This window comes from Akebia trifoliata, chromosome 16 (assembly GCF_017979445.1).
Source record: "Akebia trifoliata isolate Shusen 1 chromosome 16, ASM1797944v1, whole genome shotgun sequence".
NCBI lineage: Eukaryota > Viridiplantae > Streptophyta > Magnoliopsida > Ranunculales > Lardizabalaceae > Akebia > Akebia trifoliata.
This window is the reverse complement of record NC_141390.1, coordinates 27,542,455-27,567,452: the sequence shown is the minus strand read 5'-3', so window position 1 is coordinate 27,567,452 and position 24,998 is coordinate 27,542,455. Positions and strand designations below refer to the sequence as shown.

At 36.6% G+C, this 24,998-nt stretch overlaps 1 protein-coding gene, 1 long non-coding RNA gene and 1 pseudogene across 6 annotated transcripts; 2 read left to right on the top strand and 1 right to left on the bottom strand.

The window, feature by feature from the left end:
• The first annotated feature begins 1,718 nt into the window (after positions 1–1,718).
• Positions 1,719–3,764, top strand: LOC147383192 (putative linoleate 9S-lipoxygenase 5; annotated as a pseudogene). The gene is made up of 4 exons (XR_015173851.1): positions 1,719–2,215; positions 2,701–2,993; positions 3,066–3,328; positions 3,419–3,764. The product of XR_015173851.1 is annotated as a putative linoleate 9S-lipoxygenase 5 (transcript).
• A 9,321-nt stretch (positions 3,765–13,085) lies between these two features.
• Positions 13,086–14,545, bottom strand: LOC147383191 (uncharacterized). The gene is made up of 2 exons (XR_015173757.1): positions 14,021–14,545; positions 13,086–13,578 (listed from the first exon to the last, which is right to left on the bottom strand). It is a non-coding gene; the product is annotated as an uncharacterized LOC147383191 (long non-coding RNA).
• A 932-nt stretch (positions 14,546–15,477) lies between these two features.
• On the top strand, positions 15,478–22,434 carry LOC147383190 (protein TIME FOR COFFEE-like). Of its 4 annotated transcripts, none has more exons than XM_086428321.1 (13): positions 15,478–15,872; positions 15,967–16,329; positions 16,444–16,583; positions 16,685–16,988; positions 17,101–17,482; positions 17,582–17,642; positions 17,725–17,814; positions 17,925–18,189; positions 18,279–18,345; positions 18,455–18,533; positions 18,632–19,027; positions 19,161–21,582; positions 21,702–22,434. In XM_086428321.1, exons 1-13 carry the CDS (start codon positions 15,776–15,778, stop codon positions 21,743–21,745), a joined length of 4,710 nt encoding a protein of 1,569 aa, XP_086284447.1. In that variant the 5' UTR covers positions 15,478–15,775; the 3' UTR covers positions 21,746–22,434. The 4 variants fall into 4 exon arrangements, with proteins under 4 accessions (XP_086284447.1, XP_086284445.1, XP_086284446.1 ...); XM_086428319.1 differs by having other exon boundaries at positions 16,444–16,598; positions 17,928–18,189; XM_086428320.1 differs by having other exon boundaries at positions 16,444–16,598; positions 21,731–22,434.
• The last annotated feature ends 2,564 nt before the right edge of the window (positions 22,435–24,998 follow it).

Genomic DNA, 24,998 nt, shown 5'->3' with positions numbered 1-24,998 from the left:
AGAATCTATGATTCCACCACATGCCATGTCAGGGTGGTGTCACAAAATCATTATTCTTATAATACTTCCACCCCCACCCACTAATTATTTAATTTCTTCAAGGCTAGCACTGGTAAGCCTAAAAGGAAGACTTCTTTTAAAAATGATAAAATTGCATCTCCATCAGATTATTTAATTAACATATTGCCTAATACAATAAAACCTTATTAATAATTTAAGGCACAATGTATAAAAAATAATAAAATAACATCTCCATCAGATTATTTAATTACATATTGCCTAATCCAATAAAAGCCTATTGACCATTTAAGGCACCAATGTATAAAAATAAAAAAAAAATAGCATCTTCATCAGATTATTTAATTACATATTGCCTAATCCAAGAAAAGCCTATTAATAATTTAAGGCAAAATGTTTAAAAAATAATAAAGTAGCATCTCCATCAGATTATTTGATCACATATTCCTAATACAATAGGAGCCTATTAATAAAACAAATATGATACATATTTAAAATTTATAAACAAACTTGATACATCAGCATTGAAAGTTCAACAATCACACGATCCTCGAGATTTGTTAAGAGTTTACATATAGAAGTAGGTACCCCTTCAGAAAAATAAAACTCTGGTATAGCTTAAATATTATCAAGGGACCTTTGTAGGTATCCACTTTGAGAATCCCTAAGAACACATCCCATATCTTGGGATTTTACTTATAGAATTTTTCGTCCCAGTGGTCACAGACTCTCCAGTACATGCCACGTCGAGCCTGAAAAGGGTAGTTTTGTAAATTGGGAATGCCATTTGATACACATGGATTCATGTGATTGGTGGATCCCGGATTCTGTGCTGTGAGCAAAAAATTATTCTATGAATTTGCATGTAAAAACGAGTCAGATTTTCTTTATGTGATACAAAAGTGTCCTCTGGACATAATTGAATGGAGAAACAAGATTTGTTTAACCAACTCTAAATCTTCGAGACAAACTCGATGCTGATGATGATTTCCTTTAGCCTACAACTCAAGATTCACGACAATATCAATTATTCTCTGATCAACTATTCCAAATATTAGTGTGGTACCTACCAAAGACACTCTGAAATCAAAGTTAAATTCTCAATCTTATGTATTACTAGGCATGAGGCCTACCTCCCATGACTAGGAACATGCCCTTCCTTACATCCAGTCAGTCTTGTTTTCAGCCCCGCACTACAATCCCTAGATGTCATTTCCGAATGGTCCCTAAACATTCGCATTTCTTGCTCGAATGATGATGATGATACATGAAAGAGATCCACCATTAGATGATAAGGAAGCCCATGAAAGAGACCGAGACTGAGACCCATCAGTAGTTATGAGTACTTAACGGGTAACCATCACATGATTTTGACCTACTATTATTAGACAATTTGGTAGATACATTCCTCTAGGCTGATTGTGAAATTGCAAATTAATTATAGAACCTAAAGTTGGCAAACAAGTTGAGAAGAAGGTTTTCCTCTCATTTAGGTTGACAAGCAAATTAAAATAATACATGTTGACGTCTTAAAGAGATTAGACTTGCCATTATAAAACTAATAAAAGGGCAGCTAATTAAAATTAAACAAACAAAACAATAAAAAAATAACACATGTGAAGTAGTGGAAAAAAAAGGGTTATAAAGAATAAAAGTAGTTGTGTAATTTGAAGGATAAGCTAAGGTCCAATCAGGTCCCACCATACTTAGTTTTTCTTTATAAAAAAAGAAGATAGAACTTTAAAGTTTCCTACCACCATTGAAAGTCTTCCAAGATCTAGATTTGAGATAATTTAATCAGGCTTTCCTAGCTGGTATTTATAGATAGACAAGAGAGGAAAAAAAATACCCAGAATTTGAATAAGTCTTAATTAAAGTCTCTGTCTCTAAACAATACACCCAAACCTTTTTCTTCTTCCACTTCTTCTCTTTGTTCACCACTTTACTTTGTTTGAGACTATTTGGTCTTCTTTTGTTGTTGTTGTTGTTTGATATTTCAAAGCATTATAGATCAGAAAAAGGAGAAACAAATTGAAAGGTGAGATGGGTGTGAAGGAGATCAAAGGGTCAGTTGTGTTGATGAAGAAGAATGTATTGGACTTGAACAACTTCAAAGCTTCACTTCTTGATCGGTTTCATGAATTATTAGGAAAAGGAGTCTCTTTGCAGCTAGTCAATGCTGTTAATGGTCATCCAGGTGAGCATTTGTCTACTCTGTTTCTGTTTAGGGAAAATTACTTAAAGGTCCCTAGCAGAGGGTTTTCTTTCTTTATAGTCCTTGAATTCTGGGCTGTAGCTTGATAGTCCATTTAGTAAAAGAAATAATTCTTAAAGGTCCCTTTTAATTGTCGAGGTCGACTTTTTATTGTTGAACTCACCATTTATTATTTCTCGAGCTCCCCGTTTTTTCTAAGCAGGCTAACAGTTTTCTTTCTTTATAGTCCTTGAATTCGGGGGCTGTAGCTTGATAGTCCATTTAGTAAAAGAAATAATTCTTAAAGGTCCCTTTTAATTGTCGAGGTCAACCTTTTTATTGTTGAACTCACCATTTATTATTGTCGAGCTCCCCGTTTTTTCTAAGCAGGCTAACAGTGCATGAGGTATTAGTGACTTTATTTTATGTCCTAATAATCATACAGTTTTTCAGAAAGGTTGTAACTAAAAATATATTTCTTTGCATAGGATCTGAAGAACAACAAGCTAATTTATAAATTAGATCATCATGACACACTGATGCCATACCTGAACCATATAAACACAACAACGACGAAGACCTATGCCACGAGAAGACTCCTCTTCTTCAAAGATGATGGGACCTTGAAGCCGTTGGCAATTGAGCTAAGCTTACACCACACCCAGATGAGGAGCAATATGGTGCTATTAGTAAAACCTTCACACCAGCCGAACACGGTGTTGATCGCAAAAGCTTATGCGGCCGTTAGCGATTTTGGTGTTCATCAACTCATCAGTCATTGGTAAGATTCTGCACTGCACTGCACTACTATTCAATGGAATATGGGTTTGAACAGTTGTGATTCTTTGTGCAGGTTGAACACACATGCAGTGATTGAGCCATTAGTTATTGCAACAAATAGACAATTGAGTGTGCTTCACCCGATCCATAAACTTTTGTATCCTCACTTCTGGGATATGATGAATATAAACGCCTTAGCTCGACAAATCCTCATCAATGCTTGCGGCGTGCTTGAGAAAACAGTCTTCCAGCAAAATTCTCCATGGAGATGTCTGTCGTGGTTTATAAAAATTGGGTTTTCACCGAGCAAGCACTCCCGGATGATCTCATCAAGAGGTGAGCCACAAGTTTAAAAAAATGAAATATATAACGTCACTGTAATTTCTAAGTTTTACTAAATTGATGGATTGCTTGTGATTCGTTCAGGGAAATCGCAGTTCTGAATTCCGATCATCCCTATGGCCTCCACTTACTGATTGAGGACTACCTGTATGCTGTTGATGGACTTGAGATCTGGGAAGCGATCGAGTCATGGGTTCATGAGTATTGCTCTTTCTATTACCCCACTGATGACTTGATCCAAGGTGACTCTGAGCTCCAATCTTGTTAGATGGAGCTTTGCGATGAGGGTCATGGTGACAAGAAAGACGAGTCATGGTGGCCAAATATGCACAACATAGCTGATCTAACCCAAACATGTACCATCATTATATGGGTGGCCTCAGCCCTCCATGCCGCAGTCAATGCGATGAACATCAAATTGAATCTTTGAAATTAAATACATCTTAAGAGGATGACAAAGCAATTTGGCCATACACATTTCCAAGGCTGGGAGAAATATTCCAAATGTCCTCTGAAGCTCCTTCAACAACTGCTTGCCTACTTTTGAAGAAGAGATGTCAGATTGTGTTCGATATCTTCTTTCGCTGGTGCATCAAATGGATCTTCACCAATAAACAAGTCTAAAATAGATCAACATAGAAGTTTGCTCTGGATGCTCCCAACCTCCTTCCTATCAACTACAGAAAGGATAAAGTAGAAATGAGAGTTTGAGACTTTCACAGTATTATAAATGAGTAGAAAGAATTTGAAACTAAAATGAGCTTTGATTCATGATCCAGAAAAAGATGAACTTGTAACGACCCGAAACTTGCTGAATAAGAAAGCAAAAAATCATCCCCTCCTTTATCTTTCTAAACATTATATACAAGATTACATGGACAGCTCAGAATGGAAAAAAAAAAGTGTCCATCAGTGCTTTAGGAACATTATATAGAAGATTACATGGACAGCTCAGAATGGAAAAAAAAGTGTCCATCAGTGCTTTAGGACTATTTTTCTAAGGCCCATTTGAATAATGCCTTCATCTATTTCCATAACCTGGGACTTAAATTCCATTGTACATATTGTGAGAATAGAAAATAGTCTACCATTTAAAAAAAAAAAAAAAAATTTAAAAATTAGAGAGATTCTATTGCCACACCAATGTTTGCTAATGCCACCCCAATTCATACGTACATCATGAAAGTAGTAGCACACTTCTTGGGGTGGCATTGGCAAAAGTTGGTGTGGCAATAGAAGCTATCAAAAATTATTTTTCTGTCATTATATTGAACAGTTGGAGGAAAAATACTTCAAGAATTAAATCCTCACAAAAGCGCCTTTCAACTTTTAAAAGTTGATATAATACTTGAAGAAACATAAAAATGCCCCAATGGCGATCAAAATAAAGACTCCTCCAAGAACAAGTGACCCAATTCAATTTAGATGCTTGCAACTTCTTGGAGCCCATCGAGATACCCTCAATCGATATGGTTGATGGTAAATGGAAGTGTGATTGAGATTCCTAATGGTGATTGGTTAAAAGGAGGCATGATTGAGATTGAATATTTTGATACTTGATCAACAATAAGTTCCCCAAGAGACAGTTGTAGAATATACCAATTATATATATCAGAAAAACAAAAAATATATATATATATATATATATATATATATATATATATATATATATATATATATGGGTCCCGTTCACCACCCTACGCTTTACCCTATGCTTTACCAAACGTGTTTTGTCCTACATGGGTTAGAAGTTTTGGAATAGGCTGATTTTTGGTGAGGATGATCTCTATGGTGAGGAGATCATCCTCACCAAAAATCAGCCCATTCCAAAACTTCTTACCCCATAAAAAAAAATTTACAAAGAATGGACGGTCCACGATTTTTCAACTTGTAAACATGGGGCTAGAAAGTTCGGAATGGGCTGATTTTTGGTAAGGAGGATCTTATAATCGTAGAGATCATCCTCACCAAAAATCAGCCCATTCCAAAACTTCTAACCCATGTAGGACAAAACACGTTTGGTAAAGCGTAGGGTAAAGTCTAGGGTGTTGAACATTTCCCTATATATATATACAAATTAACTACTATTAGGTATCTGTTCCAAATTTCTGTCACACTGCTGGGGGGCTTCTCTTTACATAATTCATTAAAAGCAATGATTCTTATAAGTGGTATATATATATATATATATATTTTTTTTTTTTCTTATTTCAACAGGTTTAGTGTGTTCCTGTTTTTTCTCCTACAGTGGTTCTATATGAATGTATCACTCTGGAACTTTACTTGAAAAAATCTGCTTTGTTATCAAACTACATGGATATATCCTTGTCCATGACATCTTCATAAAACTCCTTGTTTTCTTTCAATTCAGAAACTGAAACTTTACCATATTTCTCACTCAGCCTGTTATTTACATCACTATCATCAGCATAAACACCTGTAAAAATAACAGATAATTCCATTGTAATGGAAAATTTGACAGATCCATGTGGATCAGATGTATGTATACAATTTGATGATTAAGACTGAAAATATTTGAACAAGGGTGTTCAAAATTTACAATTTCAAGTAGATTGACTAGGATACTCAGTTATTCAGTTTTTATAAAAATAATTGAACATGGTTTGTGGGTATTTATAAATATGACAACTCAAATCAATGAAGGGCATCTATAAATATAGGATCCCAAATCAATGAAACATTGATTTTCTCTCACTGTAACAACCTCAGTTGCAAGGAAATCGATCCAAGAACAATATAGAAAAATAAATAAAGATGTAGAAGCACAAAAAGATTTACTTGGTTCCCTCAAGATTGAGGTATGTCCAATGATACACAGTGATTCCACTATGACAAGAAAATTCTCTGTCACATATTACACCCTCTCACCAAATAAAGCGAAATATCTAGCCCCAATAAATGTAATAATGATTTTATGTATCACCCATGTAAGTACAAAAGTACCCTTAGTTTTCGCTCTACAGGCGAAAATACCCTTAGTTTCATACATAACTGAGGTATCAACCAGTCATTTTATCAGACTCAGTGTGTGTTTGGTAACACTCATGAAGTCTGGATGGAGGTGGTCCACCTTTAAAATTCAGACTTCAGAAGCTTAATTTCCGTTTGTTTCGTTTCAGATTTCAGACTTCAGAGCCGAATAAAAAATGGGTTCGTAAATGCTTCCTGGGTTCTTTTGGCTTGTGCGTAAAATCAACATTGTGGACTTACCCACCAAATTCAGGTTCAAATAATGTTCCAAAATCAAGGTCTGTTTACAATTATATGGATTTTCATCTCAGGGTATAATGTGCAATAAATCAATTAATTCAAGATCAAATTCAACCATAAAAAAAGGTCTAATTTACAATTTCATGGATTTTCATCTCAATGTATAATGTGCAATAAATCAATTAATCCAAGATCAAATTCAACCATGAAAAAAAAAAAAAAAAAATCTAATTTACAATTTCATGGATTTTTGTCTAAGTGTATAATGTGCCATAAATCAATTAATTCAAGATCGAATTCAACTACGAAAAAAAAAATCTAAATTGCGCAAAAGAACAACAAAGAAATGAGATTTTTTTTATACCAAATGCGTAGACGTCGATGTTCTTCAACCCAAATCGCTTTTCTTCCTTCGCCCAATTCCAAGCAGTCGACGAGTATCACTCAAAATGGCGGGAAAGGAAACACCAGTTTTCGATTCGACGACAATTTCAGAAGGATTATCAGGTAGAGAGAGAGAACCCCACGTAGGAGAAGAGAAATTAGTAGGGTAATGGGAGATGAAGAAATCCAAAGATTTTTGGAGAAATGGCGAGACCTAATCCAATCCCAACACCAACCAAAGCTGCAACAAAGGCAGTCATGGCTGCAGCAGAGAGAAGGAGCGAGAGGAAGAGACATGGTGGTTGTCAGACTCAGACATCTTTTAAAAGTTGCCTTCTGCCTTCTTCTTCGAAATAAAGTCTCCAAGCCACTTTTCAGGCTAAAATTGACATATTTATATTTATTTATAAATAAAAAATAAAAAATTAATTAGATACAATAAGATTTATTTGAAAAAGGTAAATAGTGATTTAAAAGGGATTCCTTCGAAATAGAGGACGGTTGGAGTTTGGTTTGATTGTCAAAAACCTCTATATTTCCATTTCCAGTTTTAAAAGGACAGTTGGAGGTGCTTGGAGGGCTGAGAAAACAAGAATTGGAAGCGCAGACAAACGTTGGTTTTGTTTTTTGGGTTTAGTTGTTGAAGAATTACTAACAAATGGTTTGGGAACTTGGGCAAGCCTTGATTTTTAGCCCACAAGAGTTGGGTTGGGCTAAAAAATGAACCCACTAAAAAAAAATTGTGGGATGTAACTTATCACCAACATTTAAATCAAATATAATATTGATATTAATATTAATTTTTTTTATTTGTTATAATATCATGAAGGATAAGAAGTGTTATATATATATATATATAATCTTTGTCGGTTTAGGGAACAACCATGTGGTTCGTGTGGAGTAGGCAAATCAAAAAACATTCAACTTGATAATCGATAAATAGATGGAGGTCATCACATGGCAAGACATGCACCGAAACAATCTCCATAAATGACACTAGAACTTGTATGTAGATGAAGGAAAAATGAGCACTATAATTGGGGACCTACAAATCTAAAAATAGACATTTCATGTACGAATTCAAGTACACAAATTTCGTCTCCCAAATCCAAGTTTTATAAAATTCCTCATTGAATTTAATCAATGAAGTGTTTTTACTAAAATCCACTGGAGAATGGGCTTAGACCTATAGCTTAGTTGGTTTGACACATTGCAAAACAACTTTGAGGTCGTGGGTTCAAGTTCAGCTTACCCATAAAAATAAAAATAAAAATCCATTGGAGAAGAAGCTATTTGATTAATTATCAACTTAATTCCAAATTTTTACCTACACAGAAAGAAAATTAGATTACAGAAGTTTAGAATGGAAATGTCTTTATTAAGAGTTTAAGACAAAGATGATGAATTACATACAATAACCCAATTCATTTGGATTTAAATAGTTGTTTACATATGTATTGATGTATTCTAAGTAAAAGTTGGAGTGTTAATAGCAACTCTAGAAAAAACAAAAATATCTTGAGTATCGACGCTTTATAATCTTTTATATGATTTTTAATTTTCTTAAATTACTCATCGTAAATAATTGCAATCAGAATATTATTTTTTTTGAGTTGTGCGGGTGTAATATTGAAATTGACATCGTTTGGGATGTTGGTGCGTATAGCACCATAAATACATCTTACTCGCATCTCGAAAAAAAATCAATGGTTTTATAGACACATCCATGTAAACAATGTCAATTTTGATGTTACTTGTTTTTTGTTTTTTAGTTTATAAGATTCTATAAAAATTTAGTTGGTAGGGTAATGGTACGAAGTACCCGACATGATAACTCGGACTGGACCCAAAAGCAGAGCCGTCCACCACATTTGTGCCCATACCATGACCTTTCAATTCGGGAAGGGTATAATCGTTAAATACACGGCAAAATATACGTGTGACAACACGTGCTTGGACCTTCCCAGGAGTCCCATTTTTTATGTTTTGTCCATCGTGGCAATACAAGTGCTACCCATCTCATTACTTCCATGAGAAAAGTTAGATATGTGATCTTTACTTTTCTATTTGGACTTTCAACCTAAGCGGGCAGTCCCCGCTTCAAAATTTTGAAAGAAAGCCTCTCAAATGGATTACACGTAGTATTTTATGAGTAAAATAAATTTTTAAATGCCACGTGTCTTATAATGAAAAGGTTTTCTTCAAATTTTGAAGAAGGCTGACTGCTTCAAAGCAAACTTGAATTTTATGATTAAAATACTTTTATTAAAAATATATATTTATAAAATTTTAATAAAAGTATGTGGTGGGCCACCACCACACTCAATTAGTTTATGTTTATATCGAAATAATATAAGTTTTGTAGGTTTTTTTCTATTAAAATATTTGAGTTTCTTGTCTTAGTGTGAACAAGGATGGATTTTTGATATTAAAACCCCTCTCTCGAAACCCTAAGAAACATGTTTTTATTAATTTTTTTCTTTAAGAAGTAACTTATCACCAACATTAAAATCAAATATAATATTAATATTGTTTTTATTATAAAATATCACGATGGATAAGAAGCGCTATATTCTTTATTTATTAATATTTTATATAATTTTGTTTAATTGAATAGTCGTGATAACCTACTCCCCAACGTCACATAATGAAAATACTCTCCTTACTTGATATGTTTTAAAATCATAGATTTTTGTCTCGGGATACACAATTTAATATCTTGAGATAAAAATGTATGGTTGTAGCACATGACACATCAGAAGAGTATTTTTAGTATGCCACGTGGGAGAGTAAAAAATCTTTACTCTTAATTAATTTTTGATGATTTTTGCCCTATACGGTGCAATGGTTGTCACGTAAGAACGATGACGTTGTAAGGTTGGTTGGTTGACACGTTGCAGGTCTAGGTTTCTCCATGAAATACTTTCATCCGAAAGCGGAATGAAAGCTACAATGTGCGACTAAAGGTGGGGTGGACACATTTCAACGGTGAAGATAATTTTGAGGGTCGTAGTAGAAATTTTATTTTGACTACGTGGTTTGTCAAACAGTGAATGAAAGCAATAGCCACGTGTAACACGATAAATAAATATAGAGTGCTGATATATGAATTAGGAAGTCTTCACACGGTCAATACTCAACTGACTTGGCATGAATACAAAGTCATAGATCTGTTTTCTCGGGATACACAAATATAAATTTTCAAAAAATGTACAATTGTGTTTCTTGAGAAAATAGATCTATGATTCTGTTTTTGTGACACGTCAATCAAGTATTAACCGAGTGAAGACTTTCTAATCAGAAAATCATTAGTCATAACTTATAATATTGGAAAAAACATGTAACAGTCGTTTTTACCGAATATTGTTGAAATAATTAAAAAATACTTTGAATAATTAATAAATATTGATGTGCTCTTTTTCTATATTTTAATTGACTCCTGATAATATGACTCACCAAGTGACATACTCAAATGACATGGACAAGTTCGAAAATCATAGATCTTTACCCCTCAGGATACATGATTCCCTTGAAATACACTTTTTTATGGGGAAGTGCAATCGTGTATCTTGAGACATAAAGATCTACGATTTCGAACTTATCCACATCATGGATTCATTTAAGTATGTCATGTGGCGAGTCATATTCTCACGACTCATTTTAATTACTACGATTTAAAACTCTTTCGAAAGCGCGGTGACTCATCCAAGTGATTTCGACTGTGAAGGCCTTTCTTTAATGTTATGAATATGAGTCATAAATCACATATGATCTTTGAAAAAAATTGCTCCAATTAATTAAAATTTGATAAAATCAAGAATATATTTTTTTATTTAAAAACTAAATAATATAAATAAATGAGATTTATACATGAATATCTACTATGAAGCGATTCATCTAGACTAATTGGATCTAATGATTATAAAAAGTTGAAATAAAAATAAGTGAAATGTGAAAGAGTTAGAATCTGGAACAATGTCCCATCCTTATAATAAAGGTAAGGTGTATATATGACAAGTTTTTGTTGGAGTTTAAAGCACTTAGGACTCTTAACCAAGTTGTGCACATAGTCTGATTTATTTGGAATCGTCCCCACTTTAGATATTCTTGATTTTCCTAACAATTCTCAAATTCGGTACTTGCCATCTCTCAAGATGGTATTGATCGCCTTCATTCATGATAGAGATTAGGTATCAAATCATCTAATTATGTGAATAATAAAAAAAAGGTCGAAAAGATTTTTTATTATTTTATGTATATGTTTTACTAGGGGTGCAACTTGGTTCGGTTTAAATCGAGAATTGTGCTAAACTAATAGCTTTGGGTTGGTTTGGTTCGATTTGGAACAAGTTGTGATTTAATTTTAGGTTAAGAAAATGGAAAATCGATCAATTTGATTCGATTTTCGATTCAAGACTTGTATAAAAACCAAATCAAACCGAGAATGAAACTTTATATAATAAATATATCAATTCATTATGAATTATTTTAAGATTAGGACATAGATTAAGGATTTCTTTATGAATAAACTAATGATTTATTATATAAAATTTATGTTTATTATTTATATTTATTTTCATTAAAAATATGTAGTTTCCAACCAGATGTATAAGATATTGGCAATTCATAGAACCGAACCAAACCGATCTTACTATGGTTTGGATTGGTTTGGTTCTATTGATATTGTGATTCGATTCTAGTTCTTATTTTGTGAAACCGACCTATATTGGTTCAGTTCTAACTTAGGAACAAACTGAATCAAATTGAACCAAGGTGCACCTATGTGTTATATATATATATGGGTCAGGTTCAAGGGCCATGTGAGAAAACATGTAAGAAAACTTTCGACGGTAAATAAAATTTTAAAATATGGGTTAGAAATTTTAGATTGAGCTGATTTTTTGTGAGGATGATCTCTATGATGGGAAGATCATCCAAAAAAAAAAAATCAGCCCAATCTGAAACTTCTAACCCCATTAAAAGTGATTTAGAATGTGGACCGTCGATTTTTTTTCAATTTTTATCACTAATTTGTAAATCACTTTTGATGGATTTAGAGGTTTCTGATTGAGCTGATTTTTTGTGAGGATGATCTTCTCATCATAGTGACCATCCTTGCAAAAAATCAGCTCAATCCAAAACCTCTAACCCTTATTTTGAAAAACGAAAGTTTTCTTACATGTTTTCTCACATGGCCCTTGAACCTGACCTATATATATATATATATGAACAGCGTTCCCAAGACTCATATTGGGACTCACATTGCGACACACCGTTTTGTCTTATATGGGCAAAAATATTTGGAATGGGCTGATTTTTTGTGAGGATGATCTCTATGGTGAGGAGATCATCCTTGCCAAAAATCAGCTCATTATGAAACTTCTAGACCGTCCAATTTTTGTTGAAAAATTATAGACCGTCCAATTTTTGTAAATCAATTTTGATGGGGTTAGAAGTTTTGGAATGGGATGATTTTTTGCCAGGATGATCCCCTCATCACAGAGATCATCCTCACAAAAAATCAGCTCATTCCAAACATTTTTGTCCATATAAGACAAAACGGTGTGTCGCAATGTGAGTCTCAATATGAGTCTTAGGAACGTGACCCTATATATATATATATATATATATATATATATATATATATATATATATATATATATATATATATGGGTCACGTTATTACGACCCCCTTTGCGACCCCCTTTGCGACACACCTTTTTGTCTTATATGGGCAAAAATGTTTGGAATGAGCTGATTTTTTGTGAGGATGATCTCTATGGTGAGGGGATCATCCTGGCAAAAATCATCCCATTCCAAAACTTCTAACCCCATCAAAATTGATTTACAAAAATGGACGGTCTATAATTTTTCAACAAAAATCGGACGGTCTAGAAGTTTTGGAATGGGCTGATTTTTTGCCAGGATGATCCACTCACCATAGAGATCATCCTCACAAAAAATCAGCCCATTCCAAACATTTTTGCCCATATAAGACAAAAAGGTGTGTCGCAAAGGGGGTCGTAATAACGCAACTCTTTATATATATATTAAGAAATAACATATTTTTAAATTCATTTCATAGATTTAAGATGAATCGGACGAGTCAACTCTGCTGATCACGTGACCATAACAATGACATAATCATAGGTTTGGTGCATTATGATTTGAATTAAAATAATCAAATAATTAATAATAGAGAGCCGCTATTGCCACACCAATTCCTTTATAAATCGTTAAAAATTGCAAAACCTTGGTGTGAAATTAATAAAATTTAGTGTGGCAATATCAATTCTTTTAATAATATCCTAATTTTTTTTCTTTGCTGCGAACTCTGAGTCAGAGTCAAACAACTCAAATATTCAAAGAGTCCAACCCTCGGACTCTCTCCCACGCTCTTTCATGGCAGAGAACCGTGCGAATAAGTTTATTAACCGTTTGATTTATCAACACGGATCTCTAGATTGTTTTGCCACGTCGTCAACCTACCACATTAGATCTCTCCCACACCACCTTCTTAGCACGCCAGTCGCCAGATCTGTTTTCTGCACCCAATCCAAATTCAAACCAACCTAAACGTGGCAGATCATCTTCAACGACCAACATCTACATCTCTTCTTCAATCGAGGCTCAAGAAAGGATTCAAAATAGAGAATGATATTCAAAATAAAAGTTCACCTCAATTTGATCTAATATGATATTCAAAATCTCATTCAATTAATAGAATAAATTAACACCAAGAACATTTACTGGTTAGTATTTCTCCCTATTTCTTCAGTTATATAAAAAAAAGTTTATGTATTTTTCAACATTCTAATCGATCCGTTCTCTGATTTTTTCAATCAATTTTTTAGTAAGTCAAACAGAGATGATTGAAATCGAAATTCAACATGTTTTCCCTCAAAAAGGAAGTAATCGAGATGCTTGGAACTTGAATCTCACATAATTAATAGAGTGAAATAAGATATGAGGTAGAAATTGCAATTTGTCATAAAAGGGGAAAAAAATAACAAATCGTGGAGATTGAATCTTGTATAAGAAAAGAGATGTAGAGAGAGAAGTTAAAGAAACCTGGGATCGTCGAAATTTGATTGATCTTTATTACTACGGAGAGTGAGGAGAGGGACTGCTCTTCTGCTAGGGTTTCATGAGGCGTGGCGTGGGAGAGAAGATCTGATACAGTAGATTGACGACGTGGCAAACAATCTAAAGATTCGTGTTGGTAAAATCGAACGGCTAATAAACTCATTCACAGTTCACTCCCAACTCCCAACTCCCAACTCCCAAATCACGAACAAGCGTGTGAGATCTGGACTCATTTTCAAATAAGAAGATGTTAGGATAGGATTATATCGCCACAACAGTATTCGCCCTCACGAGTGCACGACTCTCTGTTTTTTAGTTTTATTAAAATTAGGATCCTGTACTTCCAGTGTAGGGATAATGTTATCCAACACCTTAGCTAATTTTAGTACATGGTTGCTCTTTGGCAAACACTGACTCGTGAATGTTCGTCCTATATTTATGTGGGCCACACATGTCAGAAATAAAAAGCTCTACTTAGATACCATTACCTAACTCCCCTTGTACAGGATATTTTCTGTTATTATTAAACTAATATGCATTTAATTCCTTAATTAATATCACCACTTAATTTATCTTTTTCCACGTGTCACATTTATTTATACCAATTTAAAATGTCTGAGAGAGAGAGAGAGGCGGTGACCCTACATGGAAAAAAAACTATTTAATAGACTCTAGTGGAGAAAAAGCCATGAGAATAGGGATTTTTTATTTTTTATTTTTTCAAGTGTGTGTTGAGTTTGAACAAATGTACGCCCGGATGACGTACTGCCACTGCCACGTAAGTAACCACGACAAAAGGCCTCGCGAGAGGAAGAAATATTAGATCGACAGCAGATGTGGGACCCTTTAGTCTCGGGAGTTCCGCGACCGTGACACAAGTTATTTTTCTCTGTTTACAGAAACCAAGACCGTAGATGATCAGATACGAACGGTTAGGATCTTGCCAGATGGGGCTGATGTTCGTTAGGCTACTAGGGTACGCATTTGTCAGATTGTTGTTATCGCCACGTCAGATCTGGATTAGCTGTATCAAAATTTTCCAGATTGAACGCGTAAATCTGGGCCGTCCCATGCCTTTAACGTAGCTTTCGTTGTGGGTCCCGCAGTCAACCCTGAAGAAAAGGAGTTAAATTAATGAAGTTTAAAGGCAAATTAACCGGCAGAAGCCGATATTTTACCTTGTGCTTTAATTTCAATTGACCGGGGAACCGGCCATAGACAGTAGCATTAGGGAATATGACACGTGGCAGCTATTTTAGTGAATTTCACTCTCTTAGAGTGCAGTCCATCCAACGGCTAATGCTTATGCCATGTTGGCATTGGCCAATAGTGATCGTTGATTCAGGATTGATCTAACGGTGTAAAATTAAGAAAGGATTTTAGCGAAGGATCGTAGCCGTTGATTTTGTTTCGGCGAGGGTTAAAACTCGAAGGAGATCTTAAGAGGGCAGAAGAAAAAGAAAAACAGCAGTGAGAGAGAGAAGGACAACAAGAGAAGAAAAAGAGGGTGCAGAGAAGAAGATAAGCGTGAGCTGAGATTTTTCTCAAAATTTTGGTCTTTTTTGACAGATTTCGATCCGTAAATCTCTTCTTTTGTTGCAGAAGAATTGAAATCAGGAGGTTTTTGACGATTTTTACTGGAAATATTGCGAATTAACACGAAATCTGGTTTGGAAGTCTGTTAATGGCGGAAAGTGGCGAGAGGAGGAGATTTTATTGTTGAAAAGAAGATCAAAGGAGATGGATAGAAACAGAGAAGCAAGAAGAGGAACCATGGCGGCTACAAATGGATTATCGAAGCGTAGACATAGAAGTAGCAGTTTGAGAGATTCGCCTGGTTCGGATTTCTCAGATCCCTCTTTGACTTAACCAGTTTTGAAGATTTATCTTCTTTTCTTTTCTGATTTTGACTTTTTTTCTTCCTCTTGCAGAGGAAGATGGAGGAGCGGTCGAGTTCCAGGAGACGACGAGGTTACGAGATCGATCTGGCAAGAAAGATCGGGATCGAGATCGATCGAGTCGAAGCAAGCGAAGAAGAGGAGATAGATTGATTCAGGGGAGTAATCGAGAGGAAGGAGGAGAGGAAAGTACAGAGGAGAGCGCAGATGATGATGAAGAAGACGAAGATGAGGTTGCAGGAACGGTTCGAATGCTTCCTCCAAATCCAGTTTTTTCTTCGTTGCAATCGAATCATCATCAACGGAAGAGTTTTCCTCCTACGAAGGTTGTTAGGACTGCTCCTTGGAAGGTCTCAGATGAGATGGGATTCTCTGTTCCAAAGAAAGCTCGTTCAGGTAGAGAAAAAGAGGGATCGAGAATTCGAGATTGGGAAAATTTTTGATTTTTTTGGGGGATTTTTTTTTTTTTTTGTGGTAATTTGATCAAAAAATTTTCTACTGTTTTTGCAGCTTCTGTGAAAAGATCACAAGAATGTTGGATTTCAGGTGGTGGTGGTGTTGATGGAGAGAAGATTCTCAGGCAAGCTTCGACGTCGCCTGCGAGGCCAAGCGTGGTGGCTCCAACCTCTCCATCGTCTTCGAATGCTTCTGTACGAAAAAAGATGGTTTGTTTGTTCTCCTCCGTTTCCTTCTCTCAGCGTTTCTCTATCACTCTTTGGAGATTGAGTTTGTTGCGCTTTCGTTACTGCAGAAGCATATCGGACCCAAACACAGGCTTCCAAAGATTTCCAATAAACCGTCTTCAAATCAAGAAGAGATTGAGATCGAGGTTGCAGAGGTTTTATACGGGTTAATGAGGCAATCTTATTGTCCTTCAAGGCCAGAAATCATTACGAACTTATCGCAGAAGTTAGATTCTAAAGATACTAATGGATCAAGCAATGATGCCAAGTCCAGAGTTTCTTCTCCAATCTCAGTCTCACCTCCATCTGCTCTTCAGCCATCGATATTGCCTCAGAATTCTAGCTCATCGACCACACATTTACCAGTCGTAGGTGCGTATTTTGAACTGGTCATCAGAAGTTGGCTTATTGTGCAACTTTCGTTTTCTTTGGAATATTTCTTTTACTGATGATGGAAAGTTTTTGTTTATTTGGGAATTTGCAGCACCAAAGAGAAAAAGGCCTCGGCCTGTGAAATTTGAAGAGGAGAGTCCTGCCATTTTCACTGTTAGAAATGGTTCAATTTCTTCTGTTTCTAATAAGATTGAGAGCGAGCAACCTGCAAAGATCGAAATTTCTTCACCCAAATTGGATAAAATCTCAGGATCCTCGGTCGAAAATGGTGGTGCAGTAGCAGTCGGCTTGTTGGACCCACCCCAATCAGCCAAGCCTGAGAGCAATACTGAGTTGGATTCACAGCCCTTAGCAGAGGCATCAGAAGTTCGAGATGGGGATCAGACCAAGGATGAAGCCCCGAGCATCAGAAAAGAATATCCTCCTTGTGCCAAGTCTGATGTTGATATTGAGGTGGCGACAGTGACAAATGCGTGAGTATCAAAGATGTTATTTTTATACAATTTTTTTTTTTTAAAATTTTGTATATAGTTCTTGCGTTTGAGATCTCTTATCCCTTTTCATTTTATCAGGATTTCAACAATTTCAGAGGGTGAAAACCAGCGAGAGGAGAAGTTCAAGATCGATCTGATGGTTAGTAATCTTTCTAATATCCAGATAAGAGATTTATATTTTTTTTCCTGGAAGAGTTATCGAGAGGGTTGTCTTTCTACAGGCCCTCCCTTCTTTGAAATCATCTCCAGAGAGAAATGGTGTGATCGATACTGTGTCAGATTCTAAGTCTGTGGCTCCAGTTGTGGAAATGGTGAGATGCAAATCTCCTTCACTTATTTGATTCTCCTTTGATGATAGATAGATTGATTACTAAATTGTTTTCTCTATTTATTTTTCTCTTTTTTTTTTGGTGGGGTGGAGAAGACGGAGATTGCCTCGAAGGAAGAAAAAAAGCTGGAGAAAAGTGCAAAGCAGGATCCAGAGGAGGCCAGTTTGGCCGAAAAGATGGATGCGATGGTCCCCGATTTTGAACCCCAGAATTCGATTGCTTGTTCCCAGAGGATTCTTGATCTGCAAATCGATTTAGAGAAGCAGAATAAAGATAGTGTGGGTGGCACCAACAAGCAACAAAATCAGAAACAACAGCAACAACAATCTAGAAACGAGTCAAAATCGGAAAAAGCTGGTAATTCAACATTAATCTCTTATTTTCTTTGCTGCAGAATATGTTATATTTTTTTAATTTGATTGGATTATTTTTGTTCTTTACTTCAGTTCAATCCACCTCTTTGCCTTTATCAATGACTGTTGCTGGCTGGCCAGGCGGACTTCCTCCTCTGGGGTGTGATTTCAATTACCTCATTATATTTCTGTCTTTGTTTACTTGATTATCGGTATATTGGTGCAATTGATCTTCTTCAATGGCTACATAACTTGATCTTCGTCTGCAGATACAGCATGGGTCAAGTTCGACCGCTTCAAGGAATTGTGCCATTGGACGGGAATGCTGGTGCTTCTCCTATTTTACAGGTATATCTAGTTTTCTACTAAGTCAAGCACATAAACTCCTTAACCATATGGAAGATCTCTAATTGTACCTTTGGGATTTTGTTGTTGAAAATTTGAAGCCACCACAGTTTCTCTCCTCTCAACAATCCCACTTGAAGAGGTGCGCAACTCATTTCCTCATTGCTCAAAAAATCCACTATCACCAACAATTCACAAGGATGAACCCTTTCTGGCCCTCGGCACCTGGTTCTGCATCTCTATATGGTACCAAAGCCTACAATCTCAATGTTGTGCCGCCAACAGAAACTGCAGTTATTGGCAATCAGTCTCAAGGAAGCCATTCTGGGAGGAATTTCAACTCCTCGCAAGAAAAAGGACAAGTTGAAGTGGCTTTTTCAGGAAATGTGGGAAAGGACAAAAGCTCTGTGGCCGCGACCAACTTCGTCGATGCTGTTCAGAGGAAGCAACTTGTTCTTCAGCAAGCGCCTCAGCCAGCGGTCGCTGGTAATTTAATGGTATGGTCCTGTTCTCTGAGAGATACTCATTTGAATTGATAAAAAAAGAAAGATATATTCATTTGTTGAATTGCTCTTTTGCCTGCATGGAGTTTGAGTTTTTGTTTATTTATTATTATTATTTTTATTTCAGCCCACCCCTGCTTTTATCTTCCCTATGAACCACCAGCAGGCGGCGGCAGCTGTTGCAATGGCTGGCAACCGATCTGGACCTGTAAAATCTGCTTCGGCAATTGCGAGTGTAGTTTCATCAATTGCAGCTAATTCAGCTTCGGGTAGCTCTTCTTCAACAGCAACAGTCGCAGCCCCGACTGTGAGTTTCAATTACCAGAATTTGCCTCCCAATGAAGCTCAGTACTTGGCAATATTACAGAACAATGGGTATCCATTCTCTTTTCCCGCACCTGTCGCTGCTCCACCACCTTATAGAGGAGAGTCCCCCCATCCTCAGGCGATTCCATTCTTCAATGGGACATTTTATCCTTCTCAGATGCACCATCCTCCACAACTTCAGCAGCAGCAGCAACAACAACAACAACAGCAGCAGCCTCTACAATCTCACGCTCAGCCACAACAGGGGCATCCCAACACAAGCACATCGAGTGGATCTTCATCATCTCAGAAGCATCAGCAGCTACAAAGTGGTGGCGGTGATGGTGGCATTGGCAACTCTCATAGATTTTCTGTTTCAAAGAACAGGCATCAACAACAGCAGCAGCCATCACAGAAGCAGCAGAATCAGTCTATTACAACACTGCCACCTCAAGTTTACCAGCTCGGCGCTGATATGTCAGTGGATGACAGTTCATTAACTGGTGATTGCCGAGTCTCTCAAGCTCATCACAAGAGTGTGTACAACCAGAATTTTTCGATGCCAATGCACCCAAAGAACTCTGCCTTGATGTCCTCCCCTGCTTCGTTGTCTGGCAGTGGTAGTGGGAATCATGGGGAGAAGCAGCAGCAGCAACAACAACAACGGCAATCCCAACAGCACAGTTTGAAGGGTGGAATTGAGTTCATCCCATCTCAGGCTTTCTTCAATGGAGCTGCACCTTCTCCGGGCCTTGACTTCTCATCCATGCCGCAAAATCATCCAATTTTTCAGAGCGTGAATGTGAACCAGATTGCTGCGGCTGCAGCAGCTGCACAAGCAGCACAACAGAAGAAGACCCAGGTTAGTGATTCGGTTAGTGCTGAGGACGAAAGGAAGGCAATGGCAGGAAAGGGTTTGCCTGGTAGTGTTGAGCAGTCCCTTGTCTTCTCCCGAGCAGAATCCACTGACAACCCATTGGTATCCACAATTTCGGGTACTGATAATTCTGCTCGTCCTGGCAGTGGAAATCGAACTTCTCGTTCCAATGCCTCAGTTGTGGGAACCACGGGTATGCCTTCTAGCACAGTCAGTACTCCCAACTCTCAACACCAGCAGCAGCAACAACAGGTGATTCACCTTCAGAAGCAGCAGCATATGCAACAGCAACATCAGCTGCAGCAGCAACTTGCAGCAGCCGCTCAACCTAAACCGAACAATGCACGAGCGAATGTCTATTCCGATCGCCTTCCATCTTCTTCCATGGCTAAGTTTCCAAATGCACACCCTGTTTTCCCCCAAGGATATATTCAAGCTAGTGGTAGCCCTGCTCAGCCGTCTCCCCAATGGAAGAACTCCACGAGGAGTACTCCCTCGCCAGTCTCTTCTCATTCTCTCAACTCAACCACTACGTCCCTCAAAAACCTCCCTCAACAACAAGTAAGGAATGAACAAGGGCACATGCAGATATCTTTTGGAGGGGTGAATCCAAAATCAGGAACAACAGCTTCACAAGGGCAAAATCAGTGTGCATCTCCTCCTGTCATTGTTGGGTCTCCTCCCCCTACAACTTCCATACCCAAAAGTTCTGGAGGCAGCCCAAGCCCAAGGACAACTTCAACAGGGGGCAAAGCGGGGGGTCCAGCTCCTTCTACACTATCATCATCATCCCAACAAGTAAAGAATTCTTCATCGGGCCCCAGCCGGAAGTCCTCTCCAATCCCCAATGTCATGACGGCACCTAGCTCAAGCACTAAGGCTCAATCACAGCAACATCAACAGCAGCAGCAGCAGCAACAATTTCAGAAACATGCACTACAGCAGGCCCAACTCTACTTCAGTAATGCATACATGCAAGCACAAGCACAAGCACAAGCACAAGCACAAGCACAAGCGCAATCTCCCCACACAACTACTTCTACCACCTCTGCTTCCCCATCAAATATGGGATATTATCATCAAAGGCGGCAAACTGAACCTCAGCAGAAACAGGGTCCATCGTATACGTCTACTGGGATGCTTTTGTGTCCTTCACTCACATTAGCCGGTGCTACTACTTCTGATCCTGCAAAAGCAGTTGCTGCTGCAGCAAACAATATGAAAGGTGGTGGGGGTCTCCTTCAGGCTGCACAGTTTGCTACCCAATCTGGTGGCAATCCACATCCATTTATGACGGCTGTGTTCCCATATGTGCATTCTGTACCCACAGCACAAGTGAAATCGCCTGAACAGAAACAACCCGCTGGTGAGTAGAAGCTTTGTTATTGTAATTCTGCTTCAGTTTCTAAAAATGGTGATTTTTATTATGTTATATATATTCATGAAGCTTTGTTATTCATGAAGTGGACACTGTTTCTTGCCCAGGAAATGACAATTTACATGCCTCCTCGCAGCCCGAGAAGAGATGAAGAGTGTGAGAGACCTTTGAAGGTCATACTCAAATCGTAGGAGTCCTTTCTCATCCTGATGAGAGCATGCCCATCTCTGTTGTATCTGCTAATCTGCGCCGTGGAAGAACGGTTGGCTTGCTTGCGGCTACAATTTTGGAAAGGGAGAGGAAGGGATCAGAGGTTGGGGTGGTCCTTCAAAACTGAAATGTGCAGCAGCATCTATACAAGTATGTATATTTGATCATATTTTGACATATCTTGTGAAGAACTGGGGAGAGAATTAATTTGTTTGGTTTGGTGAAGAGGACGCAGAGAGGTGGAAAGGCTTAAAAGGGTTTTTCCTTGGCACAAGAGGAAGACTGTACAGTGGAGAGAAATGGGTAGGGGGGGATGTTGGGGGTGTTTTTGTCTTTAAACCCTAACTTGGGCATTTTAACATTAGTTTTTTGTGACCATATGTGGATGGTGTAGATATATGTCTCTGGAACATATATAAGATGGTAGAAAACCCTCTCAAATATTCTCTTTTTTCATCTTTAATAATTATTCTTTTTTTGGGAGGGTGCAGAGATGATGGAAATGCAAGCTAGTGGATTTTATAGGGTTGTGACCCAATTTCAATTCTTATCTTTTTTTCTTTTTTTTTAATCAATTTTTTTTTGGGTTAATTTATTATTACTATGAGACAAGAAAAAAGTTTAACTGTACTGTTGTTTTGGGCCCTCTGTCCTTAATTATTGCTGATGGAATTGGGTTCGTTTTTGGTTGGTTGGATGATATGAGTTAGGTTAAATAATTGCTGGACTGATTTGTAGTAAACGACTCTCTCTCTTTTGGATGAGTTGATATCTCCAGGTATGCATTTTATATTATTAGGCATTTTCTCTCTCCCTCTCTAGGGTTAGGGTTTCTTTTTGTCGTTGTTTATCTTTTGTTTGACTAGATTTCTGTTTTTTTAGGAAACTTTATCACTAACAGGCAAGATTTGGTTGGTGAAAATGGCGTGTCTTGACTTTTTTGTTCGACGTGGCTGATTATTTATGTTTAAAATATTAATCAAGTATACTAAACTTAGAAAAAAAAAATATTAAAAAGAATTTGATGGGCAATAAAATATTAGAAAAAGAATCTTTTAGAATAGTTGTAGTTTCGTTTTTTTTACTTGATGTGTTAAGATACGCGTGTCAATCACATGGTTCCATGAACCTATCAGGCTTTTATTTAGTTAACTTTTTGTGCTTTACTTCGGGAAGAAGCCCTCCTTGGGGTTAACATCATTTGATGGTCTTCGAGAAGTGTGGACCTCTCATTTGAAATTGATGGGAAAGTGAGATCAAGGAAAAGATATTGGACCTTTAGCTGAAAATTTAGTATCTTCGGTTGTAAGAAATTGGTTTTCAAGGGACTTTGAATTCCTTTGGAAAAGTCTTCTTGGAAAAATTGATAAAGTACAAAATTAAATTTCATCTTAAAAGATTGCATTTAAGGGGAAAAAAGAATAAAAAGCAAAGAAAAGAGAGGAATTTGATTTCGTGTAGAAAAAAAATGAAGAGAAGACGATTGTTTTTTGGGAAAAAATAATGGAATTTTTGGAAACATTTGAAGGTTTAGCAAGAAATTGAAGATGAGGGCATTTCGGTTGTTTTTGACAAATACCACATTGGGACAAGTTCATAAATAGATTACTTTCAATAATAAAATTATTTATTGGAACACTATAGGTTAGCAGAGATGATATTTAGATAGATTTCTTTGTTGAAAATCATATTTAAAAAGCTATCGATCAATCAAAAACATTATGAATTATTATTAAAGACTAACCTATTCTTTTCAAAACATTTTAAACCTTTTTATACATCACAAGTTCATCATTATGACACCCTCTCTAACACATGCCCTCATCGCATAATTTTAGATCATTTGCTTCGGGATACACAAGAAAAAATTTATGATTATACGTAACTTGAGGCAAATGATCTACGATTTTGAGAGGGGTGTCGAAGGATGTGTGTCAAAGAGGGGTGTCAGAAAATTATTAATCCTATTTGGAATATAATTTGAGAAAAAGAGGGAGGGAGGGTTTCTAAGAATCCTTAGTGGAAAAAAAATAAAAATTAAAGCAAGAAAAAGAAAAGAGAAAGTGGTAAGGTGGGAATGGTCCCACAAAACCATACCTTTGTTGAATATACATGACTATCAATTACATGAAGACAAGGTAACTAGAGAGAGAGAGAGAAAGAGAACAAATGAATATTAAAATCCAAATAAGGTGTAGTATAGCAATGATGTCTTCTTCCTATGGCAGAGTATGTCCTCCCTATCTATGGATGAACACCCCCTTCATTCACTTTCTTTCTTTATTATTAGAAATACAGAAGAATAATATTTTAATAGAACACCCCATCCTTTGTCACATACCTCTCCTTGTCTAATATTTTAAATGAGTATTATTTTTATTATTATTTTGAATCAAGTAAGACAATGAACATTATAATTATTGAATAACGATGAATGCACGCACTAAATCATACGTGGTCTCAATGCGGCTGATGTGGCAAGGGCATAGAATCATGGATCTTTTATTTTGTGTATCCCGAAGAAAAAGATCTATGATTCTATGCCCTTGCCACGTCTACCGTGTATGATTTATCACGGGCATTCATCACGATTCATAATTGTTTGGTGTGAGGATTTCCAAATATAATACATTTCATCATTTTCCTCTTTCATCAACTACAATCTTTCCTGATTAGCTTCAAAGAATCTCTTATATTATCTTATTCCTTCCACCAACCACACCTCTCAAAAGCTATTATTCTACTTCAATGGCCTCCTTCCACCCACTAAAATATTAACCACTTATCTGGTCGTATTTTTTATATAATAAATAAATAAATAAATAAATAAATAAATAAATTATGAAGGCATGGATGGCCCCAAAATAACATGGGCATTTTTTATTTTTTTATTATTTATTATTTATGATGAGGTGTCCAAACCCGTAGGTTTGATTAAGAGGGGTGAGGCAATTGGCCTCTTAGAGCATCATATCTTCGTTCAAATCCCCCACTTTACATGTAATGCCCCACAAACCACACATACCAGGTAAATTGGGATAAATTTTTCTATGTGGCCAATGAGAGGGCTTGAACTCAACCACATAGATTCTCTCACTAAAAAAAGCTAGTTGCAATATAACTTATAGTGTATTTGGACCGTACTGATTTTGGATATCTTTAATCCTTAATGCAAATTAGAAGAGGTTCATTAC